This window comes from Notechis scutatus, chromosome 1 (genome assembly GCF_049901735.1).
Source record: "Notechis scutatus isolate UNSWTSFEM ecotype Mainland chromosome 1, rNotScu1.2, whole genome shotgun sequence".
NCBI lineage: Eukaryota > Metazoa > Chordata > Lepidosauria > Squamata > Elapidae > Notechis > Notechis scutatus.
The window spans coordinates 205,410,259-205,437,546 of NC_142009.1; the positions used below are offsets into that span (position 1 = coordinate 205,410,259).

General features: G+C 40.0%; 1 protein-coding gene across 3 annotated transcripts in view; it reads left to right on the plus strand.

The window, feature by feature from the left end:
* Positions 1 to 7,954, plus strand: part of QTMAN (queuosine-tRNA mannosyltransferase) — a 270,156-nt gene extending 262,202 nt beyond the window's left edge. For 2 of the 3 annotated variants that reach the window (XM_026673512.2, XM_087950077.1), the window contains one exon: positions 6,150 to 7,954. In XM_026673512.2, the coding sequence (XP_026529297.2) occupies positions 6,150 to 6,233 (84 nt within the window). In that variant the 3' untranslated portion in view covers positions 6,234 to 7,954. The remainder of the gene's footprint in view (positions 1 to 6,149) is intronic. The other variant, XM_087950076.1, reaches the window with a different exon arrangement.
* The last annotated feature ends 19,334 nt before the right edge of the window (positions 7,955 to 27,288 follow it).

The following is a 27,288-nucleotide window of genomic DNA, read 5'->3' on the forward strand; positions in this document are numbered from 1 at the left end:
CTTTGTGGTTTCTTATTTGCAATCTCATCTTCTTTATATTAGTCAATCATCTCAAGCAGTAAACAGGACAGTTTCTAGCAATTATTGGGTGATTTGAAAAAGCAAAGTAGAATTGGATTCGGTTAGGACTTGGATAGGGGACCACCAGGAAACTCTAAGGTTGTAGGTTGGAGAGAAAAGATGAAAGCCTATCTTAGGAAAAAGCAGTATTAAGCCGCTTCTGTATCGTACCAAGAAAACTATATGGAGACATCCATGAAATCACCGGAGCTGAAACCTCCTTTTCTTCTAGCAACAAGGTCGATTGAACTCCAGTACAAGTGCGTGTTGGGATACGATTGCTACTCCAGGCCAAAACAATTGTGAGAAAACTATTGGATATGCCAGTGTTGATTATGTAAAGAATCATCATGAGTCGCAGAACGAGTATCAAGAAATCCATAGGATTTCAAGTGGCAGTTGGTTATCCTCTCAAAAGAGACCATGGGGTCATTTCTGGAGTTCTACTGGCATTAGTTGCCCTCTGTTCTTTTAGCTTCTTTGGGTTGCTTTTTTTCCCCCACATCTTTGCCTCTCCCCGCCCCCTTTCCCCCTCCCTCTCCCATTCTTTGGTGTCCATTTCTTTGCCCCTTCAGCTCTCTTGTTTTCTCTGGTGCATTTCAGTGGTGCAACAATTCCTCCAGCCCCTTCCCTTTCTCCCCCAAGAAGAAAACAAACTAGCACTTTCAGCAGATGCCATTTGAATCTGCCTAAGGCAGGAAGGCAAACACATACACATACACACACTTTCTCAGGATAATGCTTCCGTCACTGCTCCATCTTGTTTGCAACCTTCCTTCCCCACTCCCGTATCCAAATTTCCTTACAAACCTTCCCTGCTTGCAAGATCTCTTGCTCAAGAAGCTGCTGCTGTTTTCTTCTTGAAAAGGAAAACAGGATAAAAAGAAAATGAAAGGAGGAAAAAAAAAAGTCTTCATGCTCTTTGGAAATTGGATTCCTTTGAGTTACATCACCTAGGACAGCAAGAACAATGTTCTCCAATCAGAGATGGAGACAGTCATTCAGAAGTCGACCTTCAAGGCAACAATCAGCAGCAATTAGGAGGCAGTCACCAGCAGCAGACAGCCAGCAGTCTCTCACCTTTCTTGGCACTTGATTCTGTACGACTCTTGTAATTTCCTTGCCAAACTCCCATTTGCTTCCCCTATTTGTTTTGCTTAAAAAGATAGGCAATTAAACTAGGAAGCTGCCTGCTTCCTAGTGAGATTTATCCTCTAGTTGCTTGATATAACAGGAGGTTATAGGTAACCGGGTATAATGTCTGTTTCTGATATCTTGTTTAACTCTCATCCCTGAACTAAACACTGGTCACCAATCATACACAGGCCAAACCTGGAACTATATAGATACAGTTGTTTGCATCCTGTGCAAAGCAGATTATTTAAAAGACCTAGCAAGAATTGTGTAGCCCAGAATAGAAGCACCTGAACCTGCATCCTAATGCAAATTGTTGATCCGTTGCGCAAAAACTCTGAATTATCATTCTCTCTCTCTCTCTCTCTCTCTCTCTCTCTCTCTCCCTCCTCCCTCCCTCCCTCCCTCCCTCCCTCCCTCCCTCCCTCCCTCCCCTCCATTTTCTCCTTCACCACCAGCCTGAAACCAAACTTCACCCAAATAGTAATGAAAGTATTAGTAGAAAGAAAACAAGGCAGAGCAGAGCAGGACAAGATGGGAAACCCGGCAGAGTTTGAGATGGGGTGGAGAAACGGAAATGAGCCTTCGGTCCTTGGAGCAGAACCGGAAGGAGGACTGCTTTCAGATGAAGCCTTTGCTCCTTTCAGTCCTGTGAAAGGGCAGCCATGAAAATTTGGATTGTATCCCATTGACATTCCATTGTCAGTTGAACTGCGGGTGTGAGAAATACAGACTGGGTTTGCAAAATGTGGTTAGTCAGGTCTGTAAAAGACTGCATGTACGTATTTGATAATCTAGTGTATTTGTTGAAGTAACCAGTCAGAGAGTTGGATTGGTTGTATTTTTTCAGTCTTTCATTTGCCTTTTACCATGTTATTTTCCGTTCCCTTGAGATACTCCGACTTTAGCCCAAAGAGAAGGTTTAGCTGAGCATTAAGTTACACTCCAAGGTACAGTAGGAAGTAATGCTGCCATAGTGAGTAGCAGAACCTTCAGTATAAAAGCAAGGACATCAAACTTTCTATTTCAAAACTATATGGGGAGTACAAGCTTCCAGCATCCATTAGGGAGGGAATTAAAACTGGTTGATGAGTTAGAAACATTGGAGAAAGGGCATCGGAGCACATAGGGAATAGGGTAGGAGTGGAATCTTTTGAGTCCCTGGAATATGGCAGGATGGAGAGGGAGATATTTTATATATATATATATTTACAAGAGAGAATCATTTAATTTGGCAGAAAAGACATTAACAGGAGATGCAGAAGGCACGGGTGACCTTTTTCCTATTCTTTAATTCAGTAGATCCGTAGCAAGCATGCTTTTTAATTTCATCCCTTCCCATCCCCAAATCCCCCCAGAATGGGAATATTCCATTTTGCAACAGGAAGTGGGTGGTTAGAGGTTGAAAGTAAAACAGTGGATGATATTCATGCCATCATTTGTCACAAAGGGCAGGTAACATTATTAATAGTAACTTCCATTTTTCACTCTTTCCCCTTTGCCTTAGAACTGACTTTACACAACCCTGTCATTAACTGGTTACTGCTTCCTAGACACCAATACAAATTCCCTGCCTTTTATTTTTTCAGAGTGACTTATCTTAGATTCATCTTGTGGTGGTCCACCAGGCTCATAAATAGGACTTCCTGTACCTAAGGCCTTAAGAATGGAGTGAATGGGGGGAGAGCAGAAGGAAGGGAGAAGGTAGTTGTGATAATTTACTAAGAGAAGGAAGAGGGTGTTGTGATAATTTACTAATAGAGCCATTACAGGTTTGTCCTTTCTTGTTATTGATTTTGCAAGACGGGGTGAAAGATTTATCTATTTCTTATTTTTGTGCTACTTTTCAACTGCAGCACCAGGACAATTTACAACAACAAAACGAATACACATATGCAAAAGAAATGAAGTATATTATAAATAATAATAAATATTACAAGTAACACATTATAAAAGGAATAATAACTGTTTGAGGAATCGACTCATGCTGATGGGACTTGTCAATCATGGAATTTTGGCTAGCCGGGTCCATGAGAAGAACCTTTACTGCTGTGGCTCCTGTCCTTTAAAATATCTTACTCCCTAAGATGAGATTGGCTTCCACCCTCCTGATTTTTCATAAGAGCCTTAAGACCAGACCAGAGGTGGTCTTCAGCAGGTTCTGACCAGTTCTGGAGAACCGGTAGTAGAAATTTTGAGTAGTTCGGAGAACCGGCAAATGCCACCTCTGACTGGAGACTTTACAGTGTCCTTCCCCTGCCACGCCCACCAAGCCACACCCACAGAACCGGTAGAAGAAAAAAAAAATGAATCCCACCACTGGACCAGATAGCTTGAGGATCCAAAGGGGGAGCTTCATAATGGAGGTGGTTGACTAATTAAAACATAATCCCATTCCTCCCTCTCTCCCCCACTCATGTGTCCGGTCCCCCACTTTGCCATCTTGTGCTAATGATTTTATCTGCTGTGTTATTTTCTAATTGATAAATTTAATGTTTTTGTTGTCATGCCTTTATGTTGTAAGCTGCCCAGAGCCTTTGAATACGAGATAGGTGGCAAATCTCATCACAAATAAATAAATAAAATAAAATAAAAACAGGAGCACCCAATGGAATTAGGATGGCATAAAAAGACCTCTGCATAGGTCTTTTTATGCGCTCCTAATGGCATTCACCTGCACAGGTGAAATCCTCTGGGGGAGCATTCTGTAGATAGGTTTATGAGAAAACCTGCTCCCTGAACATCTGTATCTTTCCATTTATGATGCACCCAAACGTTGCTGAAACTGCAGTTGAGAAATAATCCTTCTGCCATTTTGGGCTTGGAGTAGGGGAAAAAAGTACAGAAATGATTACAGATTTATCCTACAAACGATGGTGTGGGCACTGAAGGTGATACATTTTGTACAAACGTGCATAGCATTAGATGAATCAGAAGCATTAACTTTCTTGCTAGGAAATGGACAGCATTACCTGAAAGATTTTAATTCAGACAGGATCAAGATTATAGATGCATATAGTTCAAAAAACACAGAAAGGAACAAATTTGATACCAGAGGAGAGGACTTAGAAAAGCAAAGAGAAAGAACAAGGAATCCCTGAGAGTTAACACTGATGGTGAAGCAAAGGGGAATTGATAAGATAAGGAGGATAAAGAAAGAATTGTCGACAATTACCTTCAAGACAATTCTGGAAAAAAGGCAGGGCAAGGAGAAGACATGCCAACTTTTGAAGGAATCCGTTACGCAGGTCAAAACTCATAAAGACATAGGCTCTTTTGTACTGACATTCGTCCATCAAGAGCAGGGGTGTCAAACTCGATTTCATTGAGGGCCAGATCAGGGTTGTGTTTGATCTCAGGGGGCTGGGGAGCATGGCCAGGGTGGTCCTCAGTAGCTCGATGTCACTCATCAAGGCTCCATTTTTGGCCATAACAGCCTCCTGGAGCTCTCTGCCAGTGAAAACAGAGCCCAGGGAGTCACACGTGGCCTCCCTGAGCTCCATTTTCAGTGGGACAGGGTTGCAGGAAGCCACCGTGGCTGAAAATAGAGTCCTGACGCATGGCCCTCCTGAGCTCTGTTTTCGCTGGCAGAGTCACTGTAGGCCGGTCCTTCGCTGTTTGCAGGGCAGCCCCGTGGGTCAAGTCTAAGCACCCCACAGGCCAGATCTGGCCTGCGGGCCTTGAGTTTGACACCCCTGATCAAGAGTAACTGGAGCAGCACTCCAAGGTTACAGATCAGAGTTTTGCTAGTCATATCTGAGGGTGCCAGGGATTCTTGACCTCTGCCCCTTCCCCATGTCATGTAATCATCAGCTTATCTTGTTCCATGCCATCTTTTCTTCCCGTGTCACAGTCTATAACCAAGTCCACAATAAATGTATACAGGGAGCAGGTAAACTGAATCACAGATCAGAACTGAACACTATTCGTCTTAGCATCCTTTCTTGGCCTAAACTACATGTGAGTAGGGAGATGTGGATTGCAGTATGGCCCGCTTATCCTCTTTGCATAAAAGGCTGATAAGGGGTAATGGTGGTTTATATTTGGACCAGAAAATTGAAGGAGGGAAAGGATTTAACCCTTTATTCTACAGCTATGCCCACCCCACCTTTATCCAATTTGCTGTTGGTTATAGAGAAGGAAAGACATTCGTCTCTGTCTTTGTCTTCCATAACAGTCCCAACCAATTTGGGAAGAGGATGATTTGAATTTGGGTACCAGTGTGCGGGAGGAGGATTAATACTCTTCAGTTTCTTTTAAACAAAGTAAAAAGGATGTTAGAAGAACCTATTCCTATTTGCTATCCTGTCTGGCCCTTGGCCTCCCCAGCAAAATTATCATGTTGCTTTTGAGCAATCAGTTCTTATCTAACAGAAAGACTTACCTGTTTATAAAGATCAGTTCATACAGGTAGTCCTCGACGAATGATCGCAGTTGAGCCCAACGTTTATGTTGTTAAGTGAGAAATTATTATTATTATTATTATACTCATTTGTGAGTCCAAATAAAGTTGTGCTAAATCTCCGAAGGGGCTAGGAATTTTTTGCATAAAGAGGAAGGTGGAAAAGGAGAGAAGGTACACAGTGAAATAATGTGGCATGTTCTCCAAAGCTTTCCTTACTTCAGGTGAAGTCTACAAAGAGCAGCAGCCCAGTCTCACAACAGTTAAGCAACAAAAGCTTCTCCTATTACTTTACAAAAGTTACATTGACTTGGGACCGAGTCCCTATACCTTGAGCCAACTGAAGGACAGGATTTTATTTACATTGGTATTATTCTGGTGTTTATACTACCCATGTGATTTTAAGGGAGAATTTCTGAATTGGATACAACTGTGCATCTATGTATTAAACCCAATATTTGACATCGCAAAAAGGAAAAGAAAGAAACCCTTCTTTATTTTTCTGTCTCTTCTCTCCCTCTCTCTCTCTCTGTCTGTCTCTTTGTTCTCACAGGGTGAAACATCTCAGTTTTCTTGGGCAGCGCTCCATGGTAAATTCAGGTCTCTCCTCACAACAGAACCCAGGGAAGATTTGTGACAGATGAGGCGAAGTCACAAACTTGTGGCCGAAAGCAAAATGGGGACAACTTTCCAGGGTGTGTGTCCATATTTACCTGACCAGAGCAAAAGAGGAAAAGAGGCAGAGGAAGCTCAGCCTGGCTGCTTCTCATAGCTGACACAGAGCCATCTGCCACAAACCTGTGGCGGCTTCAGAACTCCGATCCCTGCCACCACTCCAGCTCAAATTAAATGCAGATTCCCAGAGACGTTACGATGGTTACACATGTCCTCGGCATCACAGGCAGGAGACTGAAAAAATAAATGTGGCCTGTTGTATAACTATGCTCATGTATCCCATATGTGGTGCCACATTGAATTTCCGGTGGAATTTGTTTGTATCCTTTGTACTGGATGACACGGCGCCTGCGTGCTTTCCCTTGGCCGACGTGATGGCAGCCAAGACTGCAACTTCAAACGTTTGCTGCTCGGCCAGCTTACTACCTAGAGTGCCAGGTCATCCTTGCAGCCTCGTTGTGTCCTCCAAGGGCCACAGGGTCTCGAAGGAGGACTGCTGCTCCCTCTCCAACCCACACTCCCTGTCTAATTGGGCAGATCTCTAGGAACTATGGAGAGGCAGAGGTTGCTTTTGTTTTGTACTTCTTCCCACCATCTCTTCCTCCTCTTCTAGCCCCCCCCCCCCACCCGCTCTCCTCCTTTTGCAAATTAATGACTCCGTGGCACTGGGGCTTTTAAGTGAAGGTATTAATAAGGAGGTCTGGCAGGTGATCCCAGAGTTGCATTTGCATTTAATTAATCTTAAAGAAAGTGGCAAGATAAACAGCTGTAATTCAAACTAGCATGGGAAATATGCTATATGGTGCCATCTATCCAATGAAACGAAACGTTGGAGACTTGCTTTATTTCTCTCAAGGCCAGTGAATAGGCAGACACCAGAATTGTTCCATTGGGGGAGGCGGGGGGGCAAAAGAGCTTTTCATTATGAATTGATCGTACTTCTAACAATGATACAGCAACTGCATTGGTTGATGTTAGATGCTCCAAAATTTCAGATGTGCTATATCTGATTTTTTATTAAAAGTACCCCTTGAAGTTTTTGCTTAGCATATTCCATATGTTTATCAGTATGTTTCAGAAGGTCACAAAAGGTGATGACATGACCCCAGGACTACAACCAACCTAAAAACAGGCCACTTACAAAGCATCCAAATTTTGATCACGTGCCCACGGGGAATGCTGCAACAGTCATAAGTCTGAAAAATGGTTCTAAGTCACTTCAGTGCCATTAAAACGGTTACTAATCAAATGGTTCCAGGTTGAGGATGACCTGTACTTCATTTCTACCTTAAACCTCCACTATTGACCTGCATTTAGCCCTGTGGCTAAATACAAAAGTTACAGGCAGCAGATGCACTAAAGTTGAAGTAGGATTATCCATCTTGTTAGAGCTGTTGTACCAAATCAGGTACCTTATATTTGCCTCTTTTTCAGTCTTTTTTTTTAAATTTCCAAGTATCTGTGCCTTCTCCAATGATTCATATCTTTTTATATTATGTGTCCAAAATATTTAAGTTTTAACTTCATGAGTGTTGTTTTTTCACCTTTGGTGAGATTCCATCTCCCTATCAATGTAGTGTCAGAGGTTCAAGTTTTTCCCGGCACTATTACTTTTTATTTCTATTTCTTCATCTAGCATTTTTCGTAACACATTCTGCTTAAGCTAAATAAATAAGGAGATAGTATCAACTCTTGGTGTGTTCCTTCAAATTAAATATGATGAAATTCTCTTGCTTTCTCCATTTTTCTGTTGAAATTGAGCAATGTGATCTGATTTGAGTCCAAAGTTGAACTGGGAATTGATGAAGATAGGAAAATAAATCTGTGTAATATGAGCAATTTTCTAGCCATCTTGAATACCAGCTCAGAGTTTTATGTACAGTAATTTTCAAAGGCAGTATGCTGCATGTAGCAAGCTCCAGTCCAATGGAATGGGACAACTCACCAAAGCCAACCCAATGAAAAAAATATTGAAGAAACAATGGTGGATACCATTTATCGTGTTGAGTTATCCCATGTGGAATTCTCTGTGATGAGTTGTCCTGCAGCAAGTTGGCTGCAGTAAGATAGCCATGACAAGATGACTGACGAGTTGCCCTAGACCCCCAGTCCAAACAGATTTGGCAAAGCATGGATCACTGAAATAGAGATGCCACTACTGAGATAACTAACTAAAGAGGGCATTCTGCTTTGGATTCATGTGTTTCTATTAAAAGAGCACCCCAAAATGCTAATGGCACACACTTTTTGTAAGAATATATAGTTATTTCCAGCATTCCAGTGAATTGTGCGCCAGTTACGCCCTTTCCTGGGCCAACAATCCCTACTCACAGTCACTCATGCCCTAGTCACTTCCCATCCTGACTATTGCAATGCGCTCTACATGGGGCTGCCCTCGAAGTGCACCTGGAAGCTCCAGTTGTTGCAAAATGCAGCACCCCGTATGGTTTTGTGCAGACCCCGGTATGCACATGTATCTCACCTCTCCTGCGGGAGCTGCATTGGTTGCTGATTTGCTTCTGGGTGCAATTCAAGGTGCTGGTTGTCATCTTTAAAGCCCTTCATGGCTTAGGACCAGGTTATCTGAGGGAATGTCTCTTGCCGGTCACATCTACTCAACCCTTCAGAGCGGGGAAGTAGGGAGTGTTGTGGGTTTCATCCCCAAGGGAGATACACCTGGTGGAACCCAGAAGAAGGGCCTTCATAGTGGCTCCCTCTCTCTGGAACATCATTCTCCCAGATATTAGAATGGCCCCCACTCTTAATACTCTTCCAGAAGGCGCTGAAGACCTGGTTCTGTCAGCAGGCCTGGGGAACCCAGAGCGGGATGGAGCCCATTAAACGGCTCATGTGATCTGCTGTCGCCAGAGTGGGGACGGGGGGTGATTTTATTATATTATACTATATTAATTTAGTTGATTCTTTTTATTAGTTTTATTGTTTTAAAGATGGTTTTATATTCTGTAGGTTGCCTTGAGTTGCCATGGGTGAATAGGTGGCAATATAAATTCAATAAATAAATAAATAAATTAGTCTTCACTGACACTTCTGCAGATACTCATAGCTACCACTAATATTTTCAAAGTCACAATCTATTCTGTGCTTCCATTATAATTCAGTGCTGTAATTATGCCAGCTCTAAATATTTTCTGCTGTAGCTAAACTCAGATACTACCACTTTCCTTTGAACACAGCTGCTTTTAAAAATCTTGCTACATATTTTTGATTTTTAAAGCCGAAAGTATGCTAATATTTTTTTCCATAGTGGGTGGCCATGTGTTTTGTTGCTCTTCCACTTATTTTCTCTCACTGATTAGTGCTAGAATCTAAGGGTTGGAAATTTTTCAGGTGTAGCAAAATTTGTTCATTAATTTATTATTAGCACCATTTCTAATTCCAATCTCTTTACTTTCATGAACTTTGGCTTTTCCCGTTTCCAAAACAACAATAAAGTGATTGTCCCTTAGTGTAATCCTTAATTTTTGAACGTCCAATCATGCTTAACCCCTCCACCCAAAGCAGTGTGGGGTGGAACAATACTGCAAAATAACAGCTGGAAAATGGCAAACCTGTGACAGATTAAATTCGTTTTGCTAAAATATTTTAAATGTTTCAACATGGTAATCCAGACATTATCGTGAAATGAATTTTTTGCCTCTTGAGTTATGAACCTTTGCAAATAAGGTTTTATAATAGGAAAACTGTCAGTGCCTTAATTATAAGATAATAAATAGCAATGCTGTATTAACTTCTGGGTTGTTTTTTTTTGTTTTTTCAAAAATGTGCCTAGCTATTGTTAGAAACTGATAATCACATGCTACAGAATGTCTTGCATTTACAATGCACCTTTTCTTCATGTGGATCTTGGAGAGATTCATGAGAAGATAGTTGAAGGTAACAGCATTGAAGGTTCCATTGAATCCCTAAACAAACCAGTTTTGCACTTTACTATGAAGAGAAAAGTCAGTTCTACTTGAAGTGTGAGTCAAAGGGGAAAAAAACAAAACCTCAAGTCTCTGATCTGCATTTGAAAGGTAACCAAACTGAAGAATTGGTTAATTTAAGGAGTGGAGATAACGGAAGCAGAAATGTCACCTCAAAGCATTTATAAAATGGCAGCAGAATTTGAGTGAAGAGAATTGAACTCAGCTTACAAATTTTTGGCTTGTAGCAAGGCTGTGAAGAATGAGCAGCTGTCCAATCCAACAGTTTGTAAGCGAGGTTGGTGGATTAAAAATCAAACTAGGTTAAACAGGGCCAGGGTGCTCCAAATTGATTTAATGTAAGCAAAAATTGTGGGGTGGAAATTGAAAAGGTTCTGGCGCCTGAACATTTACATCTGACCATGGCAGCTCTTTTAATTTTTTTTTTTAAAGCAAGCCCCGCTGAATCTGAAGAAACTTCTGGGGTTTCACATGAAAAGCAGTAACCAATTTTGAAGGAGGAGGAATCAAAATGTCCTCTATGAACACATTAACTCTTAAAAGTTTACTCTACCTTTCTTCTGCAGAGTATCTCAGGGTCCCTTGTACTGTCCTTTCTGAGATAGGCATCATTGAGTCTCCAATATATTTCCAGATGTTATGTGTACCTGAAAGTGCCATTCATCAACCCCAATATTTTTTTCGTGGTGCATGTTCCTGAATGAGCAAATACCAAGAACAAATTAAGCTAAAGTAGTTGTAGATAAGGTAACTTGTTTAGGAAGAGGACATTTACACATAATTTCCTTAAAACTACATGGAAACTAAATAATACAGGGGGTTCAAACTGGCGGCCCACGGGCCAAATTTGTCACGTGCCAGCCACACCTACCCCAATTCTGCGAAGGGGAAAAAATTCACAATATGTCACATGATGGTAATGTGACACCGCGAGTTTGATACCTGTGAAATAATAGGACATACAGGTATTTGCAATGACAGTACTTAGGGTTCCATTCCATGTAGCTTTACTGGAGCCAAGTGTCTGCTGTTGCATATAATGCACAGTGTTATGTAAGAGGAGGTCACATTACTTGCCACTTTAGCCTATAAGTTTGTTTGTTTTTTGCTTTTCCCTGTTTTTGAATACTGTATATAAATGTCCTGTATTTTCTGGTTGTATTCTAATAAGGAGATCATAAGTCTATATGGTCATTATACTATTGCTATGACAACAAATCTAATGATGGCCTAAGACTTTTGCACAGTATTGTATGTCCAGGGATGGTGCAGTTTCAACCATTCTACAATACTGTAAAGGTTTGGAACTCTTCTAGTTTAATCACATGATTCATTGATGGAGCTTTGGGATTTGCCTCTTAAAAGAGATTAAATATGAAAGTCTGAAGAGATTAGGCTGCTGGCTCCAAGACCTCCCATTGCTCTGTAGTTATAAAGCACATGACACAACAAGTTTGGGCTAGAGATGGAAAGAAGGACAACAAGGTTAGTGGTGTTTGAGACAGAAGTAGATGGGCCAGAAGTCAACATTTGGGTTATGGGGCTGTAAAGTTTTAATCTTGGAAGGTATCTACAGGCACATTTCTGATGTTTATTTTAAAACGTGAATGGGTGAGTGTATACAATAAGTCTTGCAAAATTTGACACTAATGCACAAATAAATCTGATTTACCGTAGATCAACAAAAACAACTGCAGCTGTATTTCTGTAGTCATGATGATGCTGTGGATATTAGTTGACTACGAAATGTGACATTTTATATGCTGAGATTTAAAAAAAATAAAAGTAAACATTTTAGATTTTTTTTTCTCCAAGAGCTTAGGGCATGTCCTAGCACTGCATCCAGGACTGAAGAAAATAATCACCCAATGAGCTTCCATGGCTGAAAGCAGTCTTGAACCTGGCTACACCACATTCGAATACACCACATTCAGGGTGTAGTGGCTATTCGTTAGCCACTACACCCCAGTTGGGATCACTTGCTTGAAACAAAGCCTTTCTTTAATCTGGTCTTCAGCCAATTGAGACATTCTGGGATTTCTATTCCTAGAATGCCTCAGCCAACATGATTGTTGAGAATTCTGGGAATTCAAATCCAGACATCTGGAACATGGCAAAAAGCAAGTGTAAAACCTGAGGTGATGGTTGAAGTTGTGTGCGTCACATGGTCTTGAGCAGTGGTGGGATTCAAAAAGTTTTACTGCTGGTTCTGTGGGCATGGCTTGTGGGCATGGCAGGGGAAGGATAATGCAAAATCTCTATTCCCACCCCACTCCTGGGGGAAGATTAATGCAAAATCCCATTCCCTCCCCACCTCACTAACCTGCTTTCCAGCTCCGTTCTCCCGTGCAAGGCAACAAAAGAAGACCCAGCCAATCAGCTGGGATTCGGGAGGCAGAGAATAGTTGGGGGCGTGGCCAGTCAGAGGTGGTATTTGCTGGTTCTCCGAACTACTCAAAATTTCCGTTACCGTTTCTCCAGAGCTGGTCAGAACCTGCTGAATACCACCTCTGGTCTTGAGGGCTGAAGGGTTTGCTTCCCATCCTGTAGATTTCAAACTGGGTTGTTCATGGAGCGTTCTCCTAGGAATCTACAGTTCTGCTGCAAGGCCCCATGATTGGTGTCATTGGAGCTGCAAAGTTTTCCCTTCTAACAAAGTATTTAGGAGGCACAATTCAACCAAGTGAGATGAGCTTATAGGTCAAACCAAGGGACAGGCAAGTGAAGGATGCAGAGGGCTTGACCTTTGTGGACCTTGAAACAAACTGGCCCGTCTATAAATGATGGTAATTAGATCTTTCAAACCCTGACAAACAATTAAAATCCTTATTTTGCCAACAAAGTTAGGAAAGCATACTAAAAGCTGGACAGCCTGCTGGTTTGCTTGCTTTCAACGGGAATCTCCCCCCCAAATAAATAAATAAAAATAGAAAAGTAACGATTTAATCATCTTGAACTGCATTCCAGAGACTTTTCTCAAACTGCTTCCCATCCCTTGTTACAAAAGCCTTTCTCCCACATACACACACCAGTTGTTGCCAACATTAAAAGGGCTAAATACAGTTTTTTTCTCTCTTGCCTCCAAGGAACTATTGCTGCAAACTTCTTTTAACTCTAATAGCAGGTTACAGGCTAAATGAGTATGGATGGTCAACTAGCCAATTATTGTTTAGCTCTCCTTTATTTACAGAGAGGTGTAAAACAAGGTTTTAGAGTTACAAAGGATCAGACTGCCTCAGCTACAATTTGAGCTTTATTCCATTGTCCTTCTCCCAGGGAGGCCCAGCTGCTGTCGGACATAGGTGGAGGTGCCCAGTGCAACACGCCTTTCGCCTGTGTTGGTTTGCATTTGCTTTATTTCAAACGTGGCCTCTTGTTTACTTTTTGAAATTTACATGAATGTCAGCATTGTATAATTTCTATGTTAACAAAGCAGTGAGCAAAATCCACTGTGTGTTTATAAAATATTATTGTTTAATTTGCGCAGTTTAGGAATTCCAAATGTTGAGAATAGCAAGGAGGCCAAATACCATCTGTTTATAAGCTACGATGCATGGTCATATGTGTACTTAAAAAGAAGGTGGGGGAGAAAGGAGGAGGAGGAAACAGCTTTTTTGGTCAATCCACAGTATTGTCTACTTGGAATTCAGGGAGTCACTTGAATTGCTGTTAGGCAACATTTATATTTCAATTACTTAAGTAAAATAATACATTCAGCATAGTTCCTGATTATTTACAATTTCCATGTAGTGTTGCATGACTGAGTCTCATTTTGTTTCAGTCTATGTTTTGCTTTCTGATACCAAGAAAGAGTCTGGGACTCTTTGCTATGCTCTGGATATGAACGTAGCAGCAGCTGCGCTACCCCCTAGGTTCTTGTGACTTTGATTATGTAGGCTTGTGATTAGGGATTCCTCTTTTCTTGACCTGCATTATCTTCACTTATGCCCTGCCTTTCTCCCTCAAGACGCTCAGATTAGCTGGCAGCCTACTACTATTCAAAGAGTTTGCAGGACCAAAGTAAATGCAGCAGTGGGCAGGCATCCTGTATCCAAACCATTGGGCGTTCCAATGGAAATAGTTCTCATAAGAGATCAAGAGAAAGGACCTTCTTTAGAGATTTACCTCAATTAACTATGTGAAGTCATTATCGGGGAGGAAAAAGATGGGCTTTGAGATTGATTGATTGATTTGGGATGAGATATTTAATGTTTAATTGCTTCCACTGGATATACCTCTCAGCAGTATCCATACATCCAGTCATCTTAATCACATGTCTTCTGGCACGTATGTAGAATCTCTTGTCCGAGGTGTCAGCCACACACGGCGGAGTCTGTGGCTCGTACGATGACAAGAGGAATGCTGGACACAATCATCAGTTGTTTCTTTACTGCCATGCCCTTTTCTGCAGCTTTGGCAATCTTTTCTGCATAGCACTAATCTTAAATATTGCATACTCCACAAGTGAAGCTGCTAATCTATACTCTTAAATCTCTCTTTGATTCCTAACCAGTGATTCTCTATAAAACAAAGTCCTAATCCTGTTCAGGAGATAAAATTTTGTTCTAAAGTGTAACAAGCAAGACCTGACTGTTGAAAGTTCTGTTGTTGGTTACTCCTTCTGGATTACACAAGAATCTGATATTTTGTTTTTGCAAAACATAATGAAACATAATGAAACATTATGTCCACAGCAGCCTCATCAAAATCTGTCACTATATAAATATAAGAAATGGATACAGCTAGAGAAAAGTGAGGCTGTATCTATATACTACTAAAACTTTTGTGTCTTTAACCTTTAACTAGGCAAAACAGTGCATTTTAGGCCAATGATTTTGGAACCAAGGTACCCCAAATGAGTTACATTTCACAACGCACCCAAAATATGAGACCCGTGACACCTATGGTATTGAAATTTGGTACGTTTGTAGTTGCTTCAATGCTGCCATGCTAACATTAAGAGATTCAGTAGACTGATTCCATGTAGCCCTCTGGAAGCTGGATAGCCTGATCCCACCATTATCTTCCAGAGGACAATAGCCATGGTCAAGCTGACAGGAAGTTGGTAGTTGCCTCCATTCCAAATTTTGTGGATCTGGACTTGCCTTATGGCAAGCAAGCAGTAGGGTTGTTGTTGTTGTTTGCAAGAATAAATAAAAACAGGCTTCTGGCAGTTTGTAGAACATGCTTCAATTTCATAAAAATTGTTTGAGAGTGTATTTAATCATCTAACCACACCCCTTTTAATTATTATTTACTCCATATCGATCCTATTGCTCCTCTTTTTCAGGAATTGAAGAATTCTACAAGCTGTAGTGAAGAAAGACGTATTCCTGCTGCACAAACACACACACACACACACACCAAAAAGTGCCAGAAGTCCTTCTTGTGGAACTTGGATGGCACTCTTAAAAATGCTGCTCTGTTAAATTATCTGCATGTCTCTCCTGAAAGCGAGACATGCTTTTTCAACTCAGGGATATGTCCTTTGTCATTAAGTCACTAAGAAGATTTGCCTTGCAAGCCCATGTTAATTAGCTGCCTTGTCACATCCTGTGGGTGCCTTTCCACTTTTGAAAACAAGAGTTTCCGGAGAAATGGGCTTAAACTTCCTAATAAGGCCCAGGAAAGTGAATATTCAGATTAGCAGTAGTCTTTGCTTTGTTGAGAGAGAAGCGGTCAGTTTATTCTTCTATTGCTAGTGATGCTTGGGGTGGTGGAGGTAGTTTTGTTGAGCTCACATATGGGGTCTCTTCCCTAAGGTGAGGGAATAATATAATAATAATGCTGCTCAGCTGGTACATGGGACAACAGGAACCAATCTGGTGCAGGGTGATTTGAAGGTCTTCCAGGCTGTGTGTGTGCGCGCATGCACACACACACACACACCTTGCACCTTGCCGTTCCTCTTCTTTTGTTTCCTTCTACCTTTCCCATTAGTAGAGCTTTCTCTAGGGAATAGGTCTTGGCACAATGTGTCCAAAGTATGATAACTGGAGTCTGATAATTTGTGCCTCAAGAGAGATCTCTGGGTTGATTTGTATGATTAATCATTTGCTTGTTTTCTTAGCTATCCATTGTATTCTCAAATGTCTTCTCCAACATCAAAATTCTAAAGTATTAATATTCTTTCCATCCTGTTTCTTCCAACTATCGCTTCCTTAGAGTGTCACAGGAAATATTATTACTTGTGCTATTTTGATCTTTGTAGGTATAAGTACCTCAAGACACTTGGATATTTTTTCCAAGGCCTTCAAAGCTCCTCTATCAGGTTCTAATCTGCAGATGTCATTGTAATATTGTGTCTTCTAACAGGTCTCTGAATCTCTTTATAAAGTTCATGAAGTCTAATTGATATTATTTAGTCATTGATTGCATTGCAGTCATATGCTATTGTTGCTATACCCTTCATAGCTATAAAAGCAATGCCATTCCTTTATTTTTCACAATGTGATCTTTTGACTGGAAGTGTCCCATCCCAGTCCATCTCAGCTTGCTAATGCCCAAGGTGTCAATTTGTTGTCATTTCATTTCATCCTACACTGTATTGAGTTTTTCCATGTTCATATTTCTTACAATCCACATTTGCAGCTTTTTCTGTAGGGCAACACCAGCAATTAAATATCCTGAAGGCTTTAATTTAGCCATGTCATAAACATCATTAGATCCTCAGTTCTTCTGCATTAGTCTGCTGAGTGCCATCCAACCTGAGGGGCCCATCATCTGGCATTTTATCATCTTCATATTTTCTATCCATGTAGTGTTCTTTGTAAAAGTACATGTGTGTGTTTCCCATTCCATGCATTGTTACTTGATGTCTTTCCCATTGTCACTAACATTATCACCCACCTCCAACATCTTTCTATATTTTTGCTACCCAATATGGATGTCTAGTTGCTTTAGTTGAGAAGTTGGGGAGACTTTCCCCTCTTGGTTGGTCTTTCTATGAATATAAATATTCTTGGCACACATTTCTGGCATTCTTTGCTCATCCCTCCCAGAATATCCCACCACCACAATGAGGCAAAACGGCAAAACTTCAGGGAAGGGAATCTATCCAGTTAAAACATTGTTTTTGACATGATGTATGTTGTAGCAGACCATGAGGTTAACTGAACCTACAATGTACAGATAGTAAATCTAGGGCTTTTTCCAAAATATATACCTGCTTCATCAGAAAGAACGCAACCCACCCAGAGAAGGTTGTTTTTCCAAATAACTAACACTGAAACTAAATAGCTGCAGAATATCCATTTGTATATTCACATATATTGAGTATACTCATACTCAATTTACTGCTCTAATAGCAGCTGTATCATTCTACCTGAATTCTGAAATAAAAAAAAAATACTGATGCTACCAATTTTGAAACCTCAGACAATTTCATCCATTGATTCATATAAACATTAAATAGGGAAGACAGCATCCTCAATCCAACAACCATGCACACCAAGCAAAAATATTTCAGTGCAACCCTTCAGAAACAGCCGTACAATAGGAATAGAGATGCTGCAACTTTTGGCTTGTAACTTCCTCAGCTTCAGAAAGTTCAATCGGCATGATGCTCTGGTGATGGCTAATGTCATCAAAAGCCACTGATGGATGAGAGGGACAATTTCTAACTGTCCCTGTTTTTCCCTTAAAGAATGTCACCTAGCAGAACTGCCAGTATTTTTTGGGTCTGAGAATGATTAGCCGCTTTAAGAAACACTCTTCTAAAATGAAATATTAGTCACTGAAAAATAGCTAATCATAGATTTCCAAGCTTACAGAAGGGAAAGGAGAGATATCTATTCTTAATCAAGACTCAAGCCTCCCCATGGTAAGGTGATCTTGATTCAAGAGGCCTGCCCACCTGACAGAATCACCCTGAGAAACCTGACTTGGCTTTCTCAGGACACCTCCCCTGATGTTGTCACAACTGCTTCACTGAGATCCGTGCTGTTATGAATGACTGATTTTCTACGCAAATTTGTCACTGCTAGTAGCTAAGGCTTCTCCTTCCCACTGAATGAGACAGAACTAACCAGAAGGCACTCAGGATCCCACAGAAAAAGGAAAAATAAGATTTGGCAGGGGTAGGGAGGCTCACAAATTCAATCTCTTATGGGCAGCACCCTTATCATTGGCCAAATCTGCATCAAGGTTCATACTATTTGTACTCTTGTCGCCCCTCCCCCCCAATTGTTTCACAGCCTTTAGACTGGAAACCAAGAATATCACAAACTCTGTGGTATCGTCTCTTTCCATGTTAGCACCCTGTAGTGAGATTAAGGCCTCAGAAGAATCTCCCTCTCTGTCAGCTGGAAAATAATCCATGATATTCTGGCCAGTAACAGCATTTAGAATGATTAATGATACAGTGCTCAAACCACAACCAAATTCAGTTCAGCCTGCGGAGTCAAGGTCTTAATATAAAGCAGCTTGAAGTTATCACGGGTAACTTCTGTATGGCTTTGCTGGCAGCAATTGATAGAAGTTATAGTCCAACACATCTGGAGGGCACCAGTTTGTGGAAAGCATATTTTAGAGTCTCTCTCTCTCTCTCTCTCTCTCTCTCTCTCCCTCCCTCCCTCCCTCCCTCCCTCCCCCTCTCCCCCTCTCCGTCCCCCCTCATTTCTATTTTTTCCTTGGGAGTTTGTACATTGATAGTTCCTTTTCAAAAAATGGGTGGGGTGAAAGAGAAGAGAAGAGAGGCCAGTGAAGGAAGGAAGAGGAATTTTGGGGGGAAAACAAAAAAAAAAAAAACAGCTGTTTTGTAATTTGTGTGTACCCAGATCCACTTTAAATATGATCTTTAAGACTCAGGAGCCTTCAGCTATTCTGCAAGCACCATCAGCTCTATGGAAAGTAGAATAGTTCTGCCAATTAGTGCCATAGATCTAAGTTTTCCATTGCCAGTTCAGTCACAGCCATGATACTTGCTGGTAAGAGTACAATCTCAACCCCTGTGATTAATAGTTTTCGGTGCCTGACTTTTTATAAACAAGATGGCCATGATAAAATTAAGTTGTTAGCCACACATGACCACATACAATAAAGAGACATGGTAGGAAGTACAGTAGGGACTATGATATGGAAGGAGTAAATTTTAATTGGTTTTCTGCTACTTGCAATAGAAGGAAAGGAATAAAGCTAAAATTATGACTGGAAAAAAAATTATTTTAGCACACTATCTGGAGACGGAGAGAAAAAAAAGAGGAACCACTCTGCACTGATGAATATAATGTTAATCCTTTCATGTCCATGGAAATTTAAAGAATGGGCCAAGGAGAATTTTTTTCAGAATTGATATAACATTTCATATGGCTGGTTTGGTTTCTCCCCCCACTTCCATCCAAATTGGAACTTGGTAACAGTGGCATGAAGAAAAATTATCCTGCATTTTAATATCAGCTGTCATTCAGATAAATGAAAGCATTTGCTGTCAAAATTTATTTCAACAGAGAACAATTTCTTAATGGCAGAGTGTGATATTCTTTCATTTTGCTATAAAGTAGTCAAAGGATACATGTAAATGTACTGGTTTTTTAGCCCCCTTTGCCCAATCCTTTCCTCAGCACTCTGCAATCTCCTTGGCTTCCACAGAAAATCTCAAAAATCACATCTCACAATAAATCTCAAAACACATAAAGAAACCTTTGAAAGAGATCATAACTGTCTTGAAGATGGAGCAGTAAACAGCAATCTCTTGTGATTTTTGAGGTTTGAAAGGCTGAATTTGGCCCAATGTTACCTGCTAATATATTATTTAAACTACTGTTGCCTTTGGGGCTTGCTGTTCCTATGTGCTACACATGAAAAACCCTTTCTATTTATGAAATATGTAGCACAGAGAAGCAAGTTTGGTTACTGAGAGTACATATTGTTTTATGAGCATGCTTGGACGCCACTTTATTGGTTCATGAATTTATTGGCCCATCTTTCATCTGATGATTCCAGAATGAAATGCAAACAATGATTCTGTTTATCTTCATTAACATTTTGCTTGCGTAGTTCAGACTTGAAGAAAATGACCAAAGCGGGGTCATCCAAATGCCTGGCTAAAAAGGGAGGAAGCGGAGAGCCTGCTCTCTTTGCTCTGGACCAATCAACTGCTTGGGCTGCTCGAGGAAGCCACCTTCCTCCCCATTGCAGCCAGGCTAAGATAAATGAAGAGCAACCTCTGAACTTACTCCATCTGAAGGTCATGTCTGGTAAAGAGGCCTGGCCCATACTGAGCCCTTGGTTGTAGTGTCACAGTTTTAGGATTCCTTCCTTTTGGAGACTTTGCTAAGGGCCCCGTCTGAGGATTTTCCAGAAATGTTGTTGAGCATTTTTATTTATTATTTTTTGCTGTGGTCTAAGACTAGGAAATCAATATTAGATTCAGAATTTGAAGATATGGGGGAAAGTAAATGGACATTTAAAAAAACGAAACTAGGTATGTCTAGCCTAACAAAGAGAAGGCTTATGAGAAACTGGATAGTCTTCCAAAATTTGAAAGGGTACCACAAGAGGGTGTCAATTTATTCACAGCACCTGAAAGAAGGACAAGAAGCAATGGGTGGAAAGCTCAACAGAAGAAGAGACAATCTGGAAATAAGGAACAATTTACTGACAGTAAGAACAGCTTTGATTCCCAGAGTTAACGGGTGCTCCATCACTGGAAGTTTTGAAGAAAAGATTGGACAAACATTTGTCCAGGATGATATAAGGACTCCTGTTTTGGACAGAAATTGGACAAGAACACCTCCAAGATCCTTTCCAGTCCTCTAATTCTATGATTCTAAATAACATTTGAATTGAAGGTTTAGTGTAATGATCTGAGCTGCAAAAAAAAAAAAAAAGTATTAATTGCTTTGAAATGAGATGGGCAGCAAATAAATGAATTAAATAAATAAATAAATTAGACTGTGGTGGATATGACTCAGGTGAAGGATTTGGACAGTTGACTTAAATAAAGAGATCTCCAATGTAAACTGGGGGAGGAGCTTGGTCAGCATGCACAAGATCAAAGTGTTGATGAACTTATCTGGATCTAAAACTGAATATTACATAGAAAAGAGAGAGAAAAAACACTTTGAATTTTTGTGCACTTGTGTGCTTTGGGAGGTGATAAATGATGTCCTCTTAGGATCAGTGTAATTATGGCAAATGGGCATGGCATTTAGACATCCACCGAAGGTAAGGCTCTTAAGTTAAAGAAAGTTCTGTAAAATAAGGTGAACATCCTGGCTAGGAGACATTCTGTCCATATATGAAAGAAGGCCTACATCCATAAACATATATAACCACCAACTCCTCTCAAAGAGATGACTGTACAAAATGCATGGTTTTCAAGTTGCTAAAAAAAAAACCACCCTGAAATCTCCAACAGCTACAGAAACTGCAACATAAATGGAAAGTTAATACAGAAAGGAAGGATGGAGTTAATAATTTTGTTCTCTGCAGGGTCTTTCTCCCCTGTTCCATCTCCCAGTTGTCTCTTTCTGGAGCAGATGTGGCCTTTTGCTGTGGATGAACCTGGGATGGAGGAAAAATGCTTTTTGCTGAACCTCACTATAATCTGACATCTACCTCCACAGTAGATATAGACTCTTTTTAACATTCTAGGCATATCACTAAGTTGAACGTTAAATAGAAAATACATCTTTTAATATTTATTTGCTATTGTCTTTAACAATTGTATTCATACTTGAAATGAAGACACCATCAAGTAACATTTTCCACTTATTTTATCCTTCCTTGATTTTACATTCAAGTTCCAAATCTGAAAAGCACTTAGGCTTAGTTTCTCATTGTTGTTTTTGTGCTTGATATGCAAATGCTTTGCTGCACTGTGTACAGTGAAAAGGAAATTACATTAACATCTACACAATATTAAGTTATAAAAGAGCCCTACAACATTGTGTTTCTAAACTGTTATTATGAAAGATCAGGTGGCATCATGGGCAATTTGCACTTGTAATTTTTAAGAAGTCATTTGATTCTTCTCAAATGATAGAACCTCCCATTTCCAGAAGAATTAGAGCAGTGCAAATTGCTCATTGGCTGGCTCTGATGTCAGGGTTGACTTGTTCACCATGCTGGCCAGCTGGCTGGCTTTTCCTTCATATGACTGTGAAGTTATTTTTCTATGTTTCAGAATCAAATCATAGAAAGATTGGCTTACTTTTTTCAAAGGTGATGGCCTTTGAATAACCCTTTTGATAATCCTTTTATCCAGATTTAAAAAAAAATAACTTTGGAATCTATACACAAAGAGTGAAACTGGCATGGGATTTAAAATCTGGTATAAAAGAAGTAAAGATGGAAGAAAGCAGGGAATACTAGAAACAGCAATACAAATCAAATAAATGATATTAATAACAATAGCAAGAAGATCGCAGAAACTGATTATAAACAACAACATAACACAGTTACCAAAATGATTCACTAGAAGATCCATAAAAATTATCATATACGAGTGATGAATAATTGGTAGGAAACACAGAGTTGAAAAAGTAGTAAAAAATGAGCTGGTTAAAATATTGTGGAATTTCCAAATACAGACCTGATAAAGTCTTGCCTCGTAACACTCCAAATATAACTGTGATTGTAAAAAAAAAAAAAAAAAGAAGTCTGGATAATTGATGTGAAAATACCAGGGGATAATAGAATAGAACAAAGAATTGGAGTAGACCACAAAGTATGAAGATCCGAAAATTGAAATTGAAAGATTGTGGCATAAACCAGCTATTGTGGTCCCATTGGTTATTGGCACATTGAGTATCATACCAAACACTCTTGGAGGACACTTAGAAAATCTGCACATCGACAAAATTTCCATCTGTCGATTGCAAAACACCACACTACTTGGATCTGCACATCTACTACAGTGGTACATTATGTTGTTCTAGTTTCTTGAGAAGAACACAATGTGGATGACAGCCAACACTAGTTAAAGAACTGGCAGCTTGGCTTCACGTTGTTGTGATCATATAACAATAACAGATAATAACATGACTTGATAATGGCTAAGAGCAGGAATATTGAAGACAGAGTCTGAGGTGCTAATTCTGGCTGCACAAGTCCAAGTCTTAAGAACAAATGCATACGAAGCCAGAATTGACGCCACATTTTATAACAGTTTTGTGAGAAACTAGCATTTATTTCCATTTTTCAGCAAAATTGACTCATAGCAAACTATTGTTTTGCTTAATGGCTACAGCATTCACTTTATGATGTGGCATTTGCTTAATGACCATCTCAAAAAAGTTGTAAAATCAGTCAGTTAAGGCACCATGAGTACAATCCAGGGCTGGGCTGCTGGGGGTTTGCAGGGGTTCGGGAGAGCCCCTAGCTAAGATTCTGTGCAGTTCGGGGAACCCCCAAATCCCACTCCTGGCTGGCCCCACCCGCCCCTCCCTGGAGTCCCCATGCAGCCTATTTTGGATGCAGGGCACATGTGGAGGCTCAGGAAGGGCAAAAAATGGGCCTCCCAGAAGTTCAGGAAGGCGAGAAATGGACCTGTTTCCAGCTTCCAGAGAGCCTCTGGAGCCCGGGGAGGCTGTTTTTGCCCTCCCAAAGGCTCGAGTAAAGCCTTCAGAGCCCAGGGAGGGCAAACACACACACACACACCATCGTGGTGCAGGAGGCCGACTAGGCCATGCCCACCATGGCCACGCCCACTCAGCAACCGGGCAGGGAATCTTTTGCTAAAATTTTTGAAGCCCACCCCTGCTACAATCCCAAAATATCTGGAGTACCACTAAAACATGGTTGGTATTGACAGAATCACCATCAGCCAATTGCAAAGGGCAATTTTACTTGGAAGAACTGATGTCCTGTGAGGGTACCTTTAACACCATGAAACACCTGCCTGATAGGGAGATAAAAATGCCAAATCCAGTCCAAACGTCAGACTGAATGTGTGACCAACCATAAAAATTTATTGCTGGAATTAAAAAAAAAAAATCAACCCTACTACACCCTAAGATAGCATGGCCAAATTTAGGTGTTGCAGATTCTATTCTGTTCTATTTGTATGAAAATCTCTATATGAAAAGAAAAAAGAAAAGAACAATGTTGGGTGCTTCATCAAAACCTCTCCATCTAGTGCGCCCCAGAAAGAACTGTCCGCAGACACATGCCATAGGATTGCCCTCCAGTCCTGTTGGATGCAGAAATGGGTTTGATCAGTTCTCCACAATGAATATCGTATCACATCGAAGAATCTGTTGCACTCCAATTGTATGGAATTATGGCTGCTGTCAATCAGGCAGTTGTCTACTGCTTTGACTGCTGCCTTTGCTTTTATGGAGAAAAAAATGATAGCACATTAATAAATGAATATCTGTATGAATTCCGCGGAGTTGTGGAGATGACAATGCTGTTCTTTTTGCTTTCTCCTTCTCCCCTCCCACAATTCTGACCTGCTGTCTGACCCTTTTAAGTTATATGTGTTCTTGGTTTTACTTCTCTCTCTCTCTCTCTCTGTCTCTCTCTGTCTCTTTTTCTTTCTTCTTTCTTTCTTTCTTTCTTTCTTTCTTTCTTTCTTTCTTTCTTTCTTTCTTTCTTTCTTTCTTTCTTTCTTTCTTTCTCTCTCTCTCTCTCTCTGTGTCTCTCTCTCTGTGTGTGTCTCTCTCTGTGTCTCTCTCTGTGTCTGTCTCTGTCTCTGTCTCTGTCTCTCTCTCTCTCTCTCTCTGTCTCTGTGTGTCTCTCTGTCTCTGTGTCTCTCTCTGTCTCTCTCTCTTTCTTTCTTTCTCTCTCTCTCTCTGTGTGTCTCTCTCTCTCTGTCTCTCTCTGTGTCTCTCTCTTTGTCTCTCTCTCTGTCTCTCTCTCTCTCTCTCTCTCACACACACACACATAGCACAAGACTCCACAAGGTCCACATGACTGTGAAAGAATGCTTCCTTTGTTTCAATTTAAGGAATTTAAACAACATTACTTGCCTTGTATATATCTTCCATTCAAAAGCCCAGGACTGGATTTGGACTGGATTTGCCATATCGACTTGTTTATGGCTTACATTTAATAAAGTAGGTTAGTTTTAATTGTTGATATCTATTGTAAACTATGCTTGATTTATTTTGAAAGAAAAATAGGAAACAATATAGAAATAATTTAAATATATGAAGTCATCACTCTTTCATCATTAGGGAAAGAAAAAGATGGGTATTTTTTAAAAAAATATTTTCATGCACAGGTAGTCCTCAATTTATGGCCACATCTGAGCCCAAAATTTATGTTGTTAAGTGAAAAATTTGTCCAGTGAGTTTTGCCCCATTTTACAACTTTTCTTGCAGCATTTGTTAAGTGAATCTCTGAAGTTCTTAAATTAGTAACAACAAGGCTAAAGAATCTGGCTTCCCCATTAACTTTGCTTGTCGGAAAAGGTCACAGAAAGGGATCATATGACCTTGGGACACAGCAATGGTCATAAAAGTGAGTCCATTGGTGATCCAGCAGTGAAAGCAAGGAACCCTTAAGACAGAGATTGAAGCCAATTTAGTTGATTAAAGATTGACTGGTGTTTTGGACTTGTTCTGATAAATTTGGAGTTGATTTAGACTGATTATTTAGGAATTTGGAGTTTAACTTGATGGATTTGTGATTTGTAAAAGAAGAACAACAGTGGAAAAAAGTAAAGACAGGACTGAACCCAAGAATGGGAGTGACATTTTGAGACTATACAGAGAGAAGAGAAGCTGATGTAACAGACTGTTATTAAACAAAACGTGAACGGACAAGGAAAGGAAGGTGATTGAATATTACTGGACTTCTTTTCATAGAATATAACTAATGAAATGACATTTTGATTAAGGTTTGATTGAATTTATTAAGAATTTAAAAGTTTAAATGACATGAAATTGTGAAGACTGGTGAAATACTATTTTGATGTTTATTGATTGATTGATTGATTATTAACAACTAATGAAATAAATAAGGTTTTATATATATAAGTAGTGGAATATAGAATTGTTTAAAGGAAACTGAACTTTACAGTTAGATAAAGAATATAGTTGATATACCATAATATAGTAATATAAAATAGTTGTAGAACAATTTATAGCAAGTATATTTTAGGATATTATATTACACCCTCTCTCTCTTTTCTTTCTCATTTTGATATTATCCTTCCTGCCATCCCTTTTGCTCCTTCCCTTCTTTATCTTCTTTAATTTTGGTGATTCAGTTAGTTTCAGATTCTATAAAAGATTGAATCAAATCTGAATAATTTAGAATATCATAAGTTGGAAAAGATATTTATATTCTAAGGAAAACTACTGAATAGAATTAATAACAAAAGAAAAATTAAACAGTGAATGGTAAAGTGGGAAGATATCTACAATAAAGTTAGGAATATGACCAGTACTACAACAGTGAACTTGAAAGGGGAAAAAAAAACCGATGTCTGGTTCATCAATGTCTATTGCATCTCCAGCAGGCCAAAAAACAATAGAAGGAATGTTGAACACGGAAAAGATGAGCAACGCAGCCAACATGCAGACAATGCAAGCAAAATTAACAGCTATTCAGGAAACGATGCTTAAAATGCAGGAGACAATGGTAAATAACCATACAGATATGAAGATGGAAATGGGAGAAATGAAGGGTAAGATTCAAAATTTAGAGGAGAAGATGGGAACGATCCAACAGACACTGGAGAAGAATGAACAAAGAATAAAGAATATAGAAACCAAAGCTGAACAAACGGATAAGAGATTGGAAGGGATGGATAGGAAAGTAATAGAGATGAACAGAGATTTAGAAGATTTGATTATCCATCTTGAAATGGAACGTGCAGCATTCTATTTGAGGTTCCAAAATGTATTGGAATCCAAAGATGAAGACCTGGGAGACATAATGTCCCACTTAATAGCAGAGACATTGCAAAGGGACCAGCAGGAAACAGTGAAAGAATTAGATGAGGTCTACCGAATCCATACAAACTACGCCAGATGAAACAAGCTGCCTAGAGAGGTCCACATCAGGTTCGCCAGAAAAAAATGTAAGAGATATTGTATATAGAATCACAAAGGATGAGCCGATGGTGTATAAAGAAAAAGAGATCATGACCTTGAAACAAATTCCGAGGTGGGTAAGAGA